This window comes from Carlito syrichta, unplaced genomic scaffold, assembly GCF_000164805.1.
Source record: "Carlito syrichta isolate Samal-C Ts95f unplaced genomic scaffold, Tarsius_syrichta-2.0.1 Scaffold288335, whole genome shotgun sequence".
In the NCBI taxonomy this organism is placed as follows: domain Eukaryota; kingdom Metazoa; phylum Chordata; class Mammalia; order Primates; family Tarsiidae; genus Carlito; species Carlito syrichta.
The window spans coordinates 26,466-38,591 of record NW_007232431.1 but is presented as its reverse complement, the minus strand read 5'-3'; the positions used below and the strand labels follow the sequence as shown (position 1 = coordinate 38,591).

The window sequence follows — 12,126 nt, the reverse complement described above, 5'->3', positions numbered from 1 at the left end:
GATAGAGGGATTTTGAGGTAAAAATACTTAAGCTGCAGTATTATAGGATCTATTTTATAAGAGTTTAATTTCTTGTCTATTTACCCCATGAAAGAAAAAAAGAAAATTGTTGTCTTGAAAGTAGACAGTCTTTATTCTCACCAGCTGGACTATAGGATCAGGTCAGGTATTTTATTTCTATGGAACAAACTAATAGAAAGACCAGGATCATTTGGGCAAAATTAACTAGTCTTTTCCCCCCTACTTAGGAAGAAAAGAGACTCAGAAGTCAAACCAAAGAACTGTAAGTATAGTTAACATGCCTCTGCTTTATGTTGTGAAACTTAATTGATAACCTAAGTGTTCTGGTAAAATAATGGGTGAAGATACAGCATTGGGCACAGACTATCCATGCAGTGTCTGGTTAGTTCTGCTTGTGAAAGGTCACTGCAGTGAAGCTGAAGTCTTCAGTTCCTTCTCCTGACTCCAGGCCCATCCTAAGGGCAGGTCACACAGCAGTCTGTTGTGGTAGTGACAAGCCATTGAATGAGCAGCTGTGTCCATCACCTATTGCTGTGATAGTGCAGCCTAGCAAAACCACCCCGAGTCCAGCGACTTCAGTGAGTATTTTTTTTTTGAGTTGGAAGTCTTACTCTGTTGCCCAGACTGGAGTGGAGTGGCGCACTCACAGCCATCCCAGTATCTTCCTGCTGGGCTCCGGTGATCCTTCCGCCTCAGCCTTTCAAGTAGCCAAAACTACAGGTGCATGCTACCTTGCCCAGCTAGTTTTTGATTTATTATAGAGATGAGGTCTCGCCAAATTGCCCTGACTGGTCTCAAACCCGTGGGCTCAGGCAATCCACTCATCTCGGCCTCCCAAAGTGCTGGGATTACAGGCTGAACCACTGAGCCCAGCCTCAGTAAATATTTGTAAAACTCACCAGTCTACAGCTTGGTGGCTGTCAGATACTTTTGGCCTGGCTTGGTGGTGATGGCTGGTACCTTCTGCTTCCCCCGACTTGGCTGGGCTGGGTACACTTTCATGGCTATGGCAGAGCACAAGGACAGGAATGGAAAGTAGCCCTTTTTAACCTTCTTGAAGCAAATGTCAAGACTGGGCCTGAGACCAGAGGGGGACAGAGAATCTGGCCCCAGTGCAGGCCCTGCGCAGTCAGCTTTTCCTAGTCACTGGCACAGATTGCAGGCTAGCCCAGCTCTCACAAACCTGCACAGACTGGGCTCTCGTCTTCCTCCACCCCAGGCAGGATTCCCATTGGGCCACAAGAAATCGGTGAAATCCCCTTGTCTGTGTTTTGTGCTAAGCCACTGGCATTTCTGATGAACATTCCTGGGCAGTGCTGATGGCCTTTCTGAAGACCGTGGGTCCTGAAGTAATAAGCACCTCCCAGGTTTTCTGCAGTAAAGACAGCCCATGCCCTGAATCTGAGGAGGAGCCTGCACAAGCCCTCGTTGGCCTGCTCGGCACGGGGCCAGGCTTCTTGAGCTGATTGGTGTGTATGTGTGTGTTGTTTTCTGTGACAGAATACCTAAACAGAAACCCAAGGAGGAGCCGGACAAAGACGCCAGTGCAGGAGCTCATGCTGACATGGACGAAGGAGATGAGAAGGTAAAGGCAGAGTCTTTACATGTCTTAACTCCACTTCATCTACCTTCCCATGTGGTCAGGAGAGATGGTGTGGGGGGGACTCTCAGTTCACATCTAGCCCCATTTACCCTGGGAATGACTCTGGGCACGTCCCCTCATCGCCCTCTTGGGTGCTGGGGTTTGTTGCTGCCTGTCTGCACCTGACGCTCGTGAGCATTCGGTTGTTCTGCCCAACTGTCATGTGGGAGAGGGCCTGTGGGCTGTGGGTTGAGATAAGTGTGAATAGCTCTCAAGACCTTGCCACTGACAGGGCTCCATGTGCAGTCAGCTCAGACAGGCGTGTCAGCCACACCTCACTTCTTTGCCAGTCTCCAAGGTCTCCTAAGTCTAACTGTTCCCCACCTCCAGTGTTTAAATCTTAAAGCATCATTTGTGGAGTTGGGGTTGGGCCTCTAAAAGTCTAGGATGGCAAACTTGCCTGCAGGGCTGGCCTGCTGGCTGACTTCTAGGGACAGGGCCCAGATCACCTGAGGTGAGCTGCACTAGGAGAATCACAGGACGGGCACTGAGGTCTCTGCCTGTTGAGGTCTAGAGAGTGGAGTCTGGGGTCACAGTCTTGCTGGTCCTGGCCATCCTCACTTCTGACCCGATGGTCCTCGTTCTGGTCCTGTGTAGATGAGCCTCTTGGCATTGTCTCCTGCCTGCTAGCACCTTACTGTCCCTCCCCTTTTCTGTTTAGATGTGGTTGCCTTACCATCAGTACTTGCCTAGAATCCTTCAGGCTACTGAGAACTTAGTGGGTAGTCATGCTGCCCGTCTTCTGTTGGAAACTGGCATGGGTCTTAGGTCACACAGCACTTTGCCTCATGGTGGAAAGAGATGTGAGCCAAACCTTTGGCTTTTTCTAACATTGTTGACTTTTCTATTTTTATAAATCCATTCATAGATTTGTTGCTTTACAAACAAACTAAACAGATATATCATTAAGGGATTATTCTTTATATGCAGGCTCAGAAAATAGTAGATTGTCTGTATATAACAAGGAGTTGGTGACCAGGTTGGGGATTTCTACTCTTATGAATTTTCCATACTTGTTTCCTAAGTTTGATTTTTTTTTCCCCTGCTATGCAACTGCCTGTCCATAAAGTCTCCATCCTTGATCAGGGGACAGATGAAACTGTAGGATTTTTGGCTGACATAAACTAAATGTTTATAGTATTCCCTTCTACATTGAGCTATCCTATATTAGGGGTTGGTGAACTTTGGCTCACAGGCCAAATCCGGCCCTCTGCCTGTGTTTATAAAGTTTTATTGGAACAGAGCCCTGCCTTTTCATTTACATAACCATCTATGGGTGCTTTTGTGCTATCGTGGCAGACATGAGTAGTTCTGATAGACCATGTGACTTACAAAGTTGAAAATGCTTATTTTCTAGCCCTTTACAGCAACAGTTTGCCCACCCCTGGTCTAGGAGATTCTTTAGTACCTTGTTGTTTATAGTGGGTCGGGATCTAAGTCCCTTATCTCTACCCTGTAGATCTGCCAGGCCTTCCTGTTTTCTAGTTCCACGGTGCTCAGGTCTTTAACCAATAACTTTGGTGTTTGCGTTTCATCTCACTCTGTCACAAACTAATTTTTTCCCCTCTTTGTCTTCTCACCTCTCCCATCTCTCTTTGCCTTCTCACCTCCCCCATCTCTTCCTCTCAGGATGAGAAGAGGCACAGAAGTCAACCCAAAGATCTGTAAGTGGTGAAAATGCTTGTGCCTTTGTATCATCTTAATTAACAAAATACCTGTTCCTAGAAACCTGTGGTGATGTGGAAGTGTGCAGGGATTTTTTTTGGTGCTGTCTGGATCAGCTGGGCAGGCTGGACACTAAGTCATACCCGGGCCTGTCCTTACTCTCTGCCACTGCACTGTGTGTGTTTCTTCCAGCACCTCTCACCAGGCCCCATGTCTGAGGGGGCCACTGGGGCCTCTGAGGCCTTGTCTTGGGAAGACGAGTCAACAACGTGCTGTAGAGCCCCTATGAATATTTGCTTTTCTATAGGGAGGCATTAGCTTGTCATTTTCAGTGCCAGTTGGCAGTATTGCTTCTCCGGTTAATACTTGCCATGTGTTTGTTTACTCAACAGAGCTGCCAAGCGGAGACCAGAAGAAAAAGAACTTGAAAGAGAGAATCCACATGTTTCTGATGAAAAAGATGAGGATGAAAAGGTAAAGGTGGCCAGGCGCAGCGGCTCAAGCCTGTAATCTCAGCAGTTTGGGAGGCCGAGGTGAGGGGATTCCTGAGCCCATGGGTTTGAGAACAGCCTGGGTGACTTAGCAAGACTTCATCTCTACAATAAATCAAAAAACTAGCCAGGCATGGTAGCACACGCCTATAGTTCCGGCTACTTGGAAGGCTGAGATGGAAGGATTGCTGGGGTGACCATGAGTGTGCTATTGCACTCCAGCCTAAGTGATGGAGTAAGACTCCAACTCAAAAAAAAAGAAAAGAAAAGATAAAGACTTGGATTTTTGATTTCACTTTACTTCATACAGCCCCTTTGCTGGGGTATATTAAAATGATTAAAAAAGCAAATTAACTTACTGACTCCCAACTATTGAGGAGGCTGAGACAGAAGGATCACTTGAGGCCAGGAGTTAGCCTGAGTGACAGGAGGATCTGTCTTACTCTGAGATCCTAAAAAAGAATTTTTTAACTTATTATGGAAATGTTCAAACACAGAATAAGTTGGTGAACCTCTATGTCCTTATCATGGGTCTTCAACACTTACCAGCTTATGGCCCAGCACGTTTCAACCAAACCTACCCGTTCTCTCTTCCACTGAATGATGTGGAACAGATCCCAGACATATTACGGAAGTGTCGACAGCCGAAATACCCCTAAGAGGAAAGGACTCTCACTTTAGACACAAACACATCACCATGATCGTACATAACACAATACAGTAAGTCCCCTACATAGCAACCTTCAGGTTACGAACTTTAGTGATGCACACTTGCCTTTATTTATTTATTTATTTGAGTTGGAGTCTCACTCTGTCACCCAGACTGGAGTACAGTGGCCGCTCCCGGCCACCGCAGCCTCCATCTGCTGGGCTCCGGCGATCCTTCCTCCTCGGCCTTCCGAGTAGCTGGAGCTACAAGCGCGTGCTACCATGCCTGGCTAATTTTTGATTTATTGTAGAGATGAGGTCTTGCCAAGTTGCCCAGGCGGGTCTCGAACCCGCAGGCTCAGGCAATCCACTCACCTCAGCCTCCCAAAGGCGCGGGATTACAGGCTGAGCCACCGAGCCCGGCTTTTTTTATTTATTATTTCTCCCTACCAGCTGCCTGTATAGCCTGTTAAATACATACAGTACCACATAGCTGATTGTGTTAGTTGAGTACCTAGGTTAACTCTGTTGGACTTAAAACAAGGCCAGGCGCAGTGGCTCATGCCTATAATCCCAACACTTTGGGAGGCCGAGGTGAGTGGATTGCCTGAGCCCAGGGGTTCGAGACCCGCCTGGGCAACTTGGTGAGACCTCATCTCTACAATAAATCCAAAAATTAGCTGGGTGTGGTGGTATGTGCCTGTAGTTCCAGCTACTTGGAACGCTGAGGCAGAAGGATTGCCTGAGCCCAACAGGTTGAGGCTGCGGTGGCCAGGAGTGTGCCATTGCCTTCCAGCCTGGGTGACAGAGTGAGACTCCAACTCAAAAAAAAAACAAAACAAATTGTACTTACAAACATGCTTTTGGAATCAACTTGTTTGGATGTTGGGGACTTCCTGTAATATCAGCTATCTAGTCTACCTCTGGATTTCCTTGGTTGTCTGAGTTTTTTTTTTTTTTATAGTTTGCTTGAATAAGGACCCAAACAAGGTCTATGTGGATTTGGTTGAGATCTGTCCTAAAAATCTTATCTAGTTATCCTGTTTCTTCTTTGATTTATAATGTGTGGGAAGTTATCTATGGTTTCCTGGGTCTAGATTTGGGCAGGTGCATCTCCCTCCAGCCCTGTAAACTGCTTGGTTAGAGGCAGGGCTTCTGTTTTCGAGAGGATTTCCCAGGCAGTGCCCCTGCTGTGTCCCACTGGGAAGCACAGTCATCTCTTCCAGTGATATTAAGGTTGATGGCTGGGCCCAGGAGCTGCCCGCCCCATCTACCCATCATAAACTTCCTCCGCTTTCTACCTCATGCTTTTCACTGTTATTACCTAGATCCGTTATCTCAGTTTGAGTTGAAAAGTAGTGATGGTCTAGTTCTAGCTTTCCTTCATTTACCCGAAATAATTCTAGAAACACATTTCCTCTGGGCTTAGTCTGCTCAGGTTGCTCTGATAAAATACCACAGACCATGAGGCTTAAGCAACATACATTTGTCTTTCAGTTCTGGAGGCTGGAAGTGGGAGATCAGGGTGCCAGCAGGGTTAGTTTCTGGGAAGCCTCTGACTGTGTTGTCACATGGTCTTTCCTCAATGCCTGCATGTGGGGGACTGGACTCTGGTGTCTCTTTGCTTTTTATAAGGGAGAGAGTCCCTGTTGCATCAGGGACTCACCCATATGAACTCATTTAACCTTAATTAGCCCTATGTCCAGTCATGTAGGGGTTAGAGTTTTTATTATTTATTTATTTTATTTTGAGTTGGAGTCTTACTCTGTTACCTAGGCTGGAGGGTAGTGGCACGCTCAACGGCCACCACAGCCTCGACCTGCTGGGCTCAGGTGATCCTTTCACCTCAGCCTTCCAAGTAGCTGGAACTATAGATGCACGCCACCACGCCCAGTTAGTTTTTGTGATTTAGTGTAGAGATGAGGTCTTACCATGTTGCCCAGGCTGGTCTCGAACTCCTGGACTCAAGCAATCCTCTTGCCTCGGCCTCCCGAAGTGCTAGGATTACAGGCTGAGCCACCATGCCCGGCCAGGGTTTTTATTTTTATTTTTTTGAGTTAGAGTCTCACTCTGTCGCCCAGACTGGAGTGCGGTGGCCACTCTCGACCACTGCAACCTCAACCTGCTGGGCTTCAGCGATCCTTCCGCCTCAGCCTTCCAAGTAGTTGGAACTACAGGCACGCGCTATCATACCCGGCTAATTTTTTGATTCATTGTAGTGAAGAGGTCTTACCAAGTTGCCCAGACGGGTCTCAAACCTGCAGGCCCAGGCAATCCACTCACCTCAGCCTCCCAAAGCACAATTATAGGCTGAGCCACCGAGCCCGGCTATAATTTTTTGATTTATTGTAGACAAGATCTTGCCAAATTGCCCAGGCTGGTCTCAAACCTGTGGGCTCAGGCAATCCTCTTGCATTGGCCTCCCAAAGTGCTCGGATTACAGGCTTGAGCCACCGCACTCGGCCTAGGGTTTAGGGTTTTAAGATATGCATTGGCGGGGGACAAAACTTAGTCCACACACCCTTTCCTGTATCACTTACACAGGAAAGCTAAGTGTTTTAAAAACTGGTCTCTTTTATGGTAAATCTTTTTTTGGGTTGGAATCTGACTCTGTTATCCAGGCTGGAGTGCAAAAACAAGATCATGGCCACCATAACCTTGACCTGCTACACTCAGGTGATCCTTTTGCTTCAGCCAGACTGTAGGCATGGACCTCTACATCCTGCTAATTGTTTTGATTTATTGTAAAGATGAGGTCTCACTGTGTTGCCCAGTTTGGCCACATATCCCTGGGCTCAGGCAGACCTCCTACCTCCATCTTTCAAAGTGCTGGAATTACAGGTGTGAACCACCACACCTGGCCTCTCTTGTGAATCTTTACAAAGGCTGTGCTTATCAGTCTTGGGTTAATAAGATTTTAGATGATGGAGTGAGTCAGGTCTCATCTGCTGGTTGTCACTGTCCTCCTCCCTGTCTCTAAGTTTTGTGATAACCACTTGCATAAAGTTCTTAGCTCTGAGGCACTATCCAGATGAAAAAGGTTTTTTTACCCTTTTCTCCTCTTTTGTTTTCCCCATTTAGGAGGAGAAGAGGCGCAAAACGACACCCAAAGGACCGTAAGAATTCCTCTTTGTCTATACAAAGCAGATCATAACATTGAAATGATTTATCTGTAATGAAAGACAGAGTTTTTTAGCAAATTGCTAGAGCAGCCTAAGCTTTCGTTGAGGTTGGTAAATACAGGACCAAGTAGCTCTGATTCTGCCTTGTTGGGCGGGATTTCCTCTCAGGGTAAGAGCCGTTTTGTCCCGGTGCTCGGCCCTTATGGCAGCAACTGGTGCTCACCTACATCGGGTGCGTTAGGTGGAAATTTGACAGGGCCAATTTGAACATATTCTGAAATGATTAAACAAACGGTCTTGTGCTTTGTTCCCAGAACTGAGAAGAAAACGGCTCGAACCAAAACAGTTGTGAACTCCAAGGTGAGCACGCATCTGGGAATAAAGCTGGGGCAGCACTCATGGGGCTGTGCGGAGCTGCCTTTCTGAACGCCGTCTGCTCCTGCTCCCACAGACCCACCCTCCAAAGTGCGTTCAGTGCGGACAGTACCTGGACGATCCTGACCTCAAATACGCTCAGCACCCCCCTGATGCGGTACGTCGGCTCTTTCTGGCTTCTGTTTCTCATCCCTCATGCCTGCACTCAGTGGCCTACTGTCCCGCAGGTGGATGAGCCCCAGATGCTGACGAATGAGAAACTGTCCATCTTTGACGCCAACGAGTCTGGCTTTGAGAGTTACGAGGCTCTTCCCCAGCACAAGCTGACGTGCTTCAGGTAACCGGCGCTTACGTGAGTCTGTGTATTTGCTCTGGTAACAGGCGCTTCCCTAAAGATGCCTAAGGTCTTAATACCCTGCGGAAGCTCTTTAGCATCTGATCTACAGCGTTTCTCAAGCTCTTAACTGCTCCAAGATGAGGGCCATGGCTGGTGAAGGCGTGGTAGACCCTGCCGGTGGCTTTCTGGTGTGTTGCCAAGTCTTGTCTGCACATCCTGAAGGTCATGTGTCCAGATGCAGGTCAGCTCTGCACTAGGTTGTGGAATGGAGCACCTCAGGTCTATGCCTTTGTGGAGACGGTAGATAAACAAGGGACACATGTCAGGTTGTCATGGCTATGGCAGGTTTTAAACGCCTGGTGACATGGCAGAAAGAGTGGGCAGGAGAAATTCTGTTTAGAAGCTAAGGGCAGTGACCTGAGCAGAGACTTCGGTGGTATAGGGGAGGGAGGGACTGAGCACCCAGTGGGAGGGGGATGTGAGCACAAGGGTTCGGAGGGGACAGGTCAAGGGAGCAGGCCAGAGTCACGCAGGGCCTTGCAGGTCTTGGCATCAATTCTAGCTGTTTCTGTGGGAAGATGGTAGCGTTGGCCTGGGCCCCTGCTGAGACTGACGCCTGCCTGTGTACTTTGCACCACCCCTGTCTCCTTGTTGCGTTTTTTCCCACTTCCCCTTCTTTGTGGGAGGTGACTGCAGGAGCAAGCCTGTCTCCTTCAGGCCTTGGCACTTGGCTTCTCTCCCTGGAGAGGAAAATAGGGGAGCCCCTCGGGAACACCTGCTAGAAGTCTCAAGTGGATGTTACCCTGGCGGCCTTACCTGAACCCCACCCCACTTGGGGTGGTTCTCATGCCTGCTAGGACAGCACCCCACATGCTTTCTGTGGTTGGCTGGTGGTTGTGTCCCACTCTCCTGCCCTATCACCTGGATCCTGATCTGGGCTGCGATGCTGTCCATTTACCGGTGACCCCCAGGGCCTGACCTAAACTGATGGCACAAGTGCAGCTTACTGTGGTGGACAGAGCTGATGGTCATGCCACGGGCCTCTCTGTGACCTTCCTCAGGACAGAGGCTCAGCGAGCTGGGTACTGGGACTGGGGCTGCCAGAGTCATGAGCGTCTTGGCTTCCTCCCTGAGTCCGGGTCTTTTGCAGACTCATTCCCAGAGGGGGGCGGTGACACTGAGACCACACTTCCCAGGAGTCATGTGCCTGTTAGCATTGGGCCGCTGCTGGGTTGTTAGGGACTCTCTGTACCTGTGCACTTGGCCTGAGAGTGGCAGGTGGGAGCATGTCTTGGCAGGGTCAGGCCTGTGAACTGTGAGTCCTGCCCACTGGGATCTTCTCTGGAAGGAGCCCCCAGACTCCCCTGAGTCACCCTCCCATAAGTCTTCCCGAGACGAGTGTCCTCTGTGTGCCCATATTTCCGCTGGCCTGAGGGCAGGGCTGGCGGCTGTCTCTGGGTCATGTCTGGCTTGTAGTAGGGGAGCTCGCCTGGGGCTGTCCACGCTTTCATTTTTTTAAAAAGGACATGAGCTTCAGAGATGAGCATTTCTGGTTTCCAGGCACCAGGTGGTGTGGTGTCGTGGGGGAGGTGCTCTCCAGAGACTGCACAGGCCCACAGGGTCTCTGAGGATGGTCTAGCACCTCTGATGGGGCGGCAGGCCTTGGGTGAGAGGGTATGAGCAGAAGCCCAGTTCAAGACATCTTGCTCCTCCGTGACTTGTCACTTGGTGAGGAACGTGTTCCCAAATGTCAAGGGGCATCTGGACGGTGGGACTGTGGGTGCCTTCTGCAATCTGGGATTTTACCCCCAAAGGGAGACAAAAGCCTCCTTCGCGTGTCCCTGATGTACTTCTCTTTCATACTATTCTATAACCTGCTTTATGTTGTTAAAGTACTTTTTTTATTGAGGTTATAAGTCAGACAACCTAAAACTAATCATACATGAAATGTCCTGAATAGGTAAATCCGTAGGCACAGAAAGCAGATTGGTGGTTGCCAGGGGCTAGGGCTGGGGAGGTGTGGGGAATGACTGCTTAATGGGGATGAGGTTTTATTTTGAGTGATAAAAATGTTTTGGAGCTAAGTAGAGATGGTGGTTACACAACATCGTAGTAGAATGTTCTAGAAGCCAGGGTTTCTCCCACTATAAGACTGACTGACCTCCTGCTGTTAGCTTTGTAGGCAAGTACTTCGATGTATAGATGGGAGAGTCAGGTAGAAGCTCTGTTTGGGTGAGAGAACACAGGGCTAATCTAATGTTCTCGCACCCCAAAAGATGACTGGATCGAGGACCTGCACTTAGTCCCCTGCCTCGTGCCTGGTCTTACCCTGTGCCACAGCCCACCTTCATGGCTGAGCTAGTAAGCACACTCTTTGCCTCCTGTCTAGCGTGTACTGTAAACATGGCCATCTGTGCCCCATTGACACTGGCCTCATTGAGAAGAACGTTGAACTCTCCTTTTCTGGCTCTGCAAAACCCATCTATGATGATGACCCCTCTCTTGAAGGTAGGTGGAATGTTCTAAGGTTATGTTGGTGACAGATTTTTTTTTTTTTTTTAAGTGAGAAAGCAGGATTTATTGAGAGGACAGAAAAACTCCCAGAGCAGGAGGGGACCTGTGGGGATTACCTGGGGACAGATATTTTTAAAAAACAAACATAACTCACAAAGCAGTAGTCAGCTGGAGCTGTTGCTTGAGGGCTTGAGACTTTGTGCTGGGAACAGCTGTAGGCAAAGCCGCTGTGATGGCTCTGAGGACCACCCAGCATGGCTGATATGAGATGTCAGCTGAGCTGGACCCTCGGAGTACCACCTGGCCTTGTGATATGGGTCATAGCTCTCATTTCCTTTTGGGAAATGGTTTTTCTTCTTTTTCTGCCCTAGGTGGTGTTAATGGCAAAAATCTTGGCCCTATAAATGAATGGTGGATCACTGGCTTTGATGGAGGTGAAAAGGCTCTCATCGGCTTCAGCACCTGTAAGTGTGTGGCCCACTGTAGGCTGTTCTGGGCCCTGGAAAAGGGCCATGGCTCTATCCTTCTGGGCTTAGGTGGACTTTGCTGGGATATCTTAGTAGGCTTGCAGAATGCCATGTGGCCTAGTCCAATCAGGATGGCCTCTCCTGTAGTTATAGATGGCCCTGGAACTGACCCTCCAGTTAGAAGAGCAGGTTTTATTCTTGTAATTCAAACCTGGAATGATACCAGAGATGAGCTCAGTAGAAGCCCACTCAGCTGGGCTCTGTTCTCTGACTGGCTTGGACAGGCCACTCCAGAGTGGGTTAGCTGGGATATATCATGCTCTGTGTTTTTGACATTTGGGTACGGAATGACTTTTAGACTGGTAAGTTTGATAAACTCATCCTTGCCCTGTGGCTACCATAAGTGCTATCCTGCCTTTTTTTTTTTTTCCAAGTCAGGGTCTCACTCTGTCACCCAGGCTGAGGATCAGTGGCATGATTATGAGGCTTACCACAGCCTTGACCTCCTGGGCTCAGGCAATCTTCCCATCTCAGCCTTATGAGTAGTTGGGACTACAGGTGCACACCACCAGGCCTGGCTGAATTTTTTTATTTTTGTAGAAAAGATGTCGTGCTATGTTACTCAGAATGGTCTTGAACTCCTGGGCTCTAATAATCTCACCTTGGCCTCCCAAAATGCTAGGATTACAGGCATGAGCCACTGTACCTGGCCTTCAAACTGCTTTTTATTTTTTTATTTTTATTTTTATTTTTGAGTTGGAGTCTCACTCCGTCACCCAGACTGGAGTGCAGTGGCCACTCCCGGCCACCGCAGCCTCGACCTGCTGGGCTCTGGCTATCCTTC

At 48.7% G+C, this 12,126-nt stretch overlaps 1 protein-coding gene across 1 annotated transcript in view; it reads left to right on the top strand.

The window, feature by feature from the left end:
* Nucleotides 1-254: 254 nt before the first annotated feature.
* Nucleotides 255-12,126, top strand: part of DNMT1 (DNA methyltransferase 1) — a 29,258-nt gene continuing 17,386 nt past the window's right edge. Inside the window, exons 1-10 of the mRNA XM_008053629.2 lie at nt 255-283; nt 1,522-1,606; nt 3,293-3,327; nt 3,721-3,802; nt 7,549-7,583; nt 7,904-7,949; nt 8,041-8,121; nt 8,192-8,301; nt 10,691-10,809; nt 11,187-11,279. Of these exons, the coding sequence (XP_008051820.2) occupies nt 1,586-1,606; nt 3,293-3,327; nt 3,721-3,802; nt 7,549-7,583; nt 7,904-7,949; nt 8,041-8,121; nt 8,192-8,301; nt 10,691-10,809; nt 11,187-11,279 (622 nt within the window). The 5' untranslated portion in view covers nt 255-283; nt 1,522-1,585. The remainder of the gene's footprint in view (nt 284-1,521; nt 1,607-3,292; nt 3,328-3,720; nt 3,803-7,548; nt 7,584-7,903; nt 7,950-8,040; nt 8,122-8,191; nt 8,302-10,690; nt 10,810-11,186; nt 11,280-12,126) is intronic.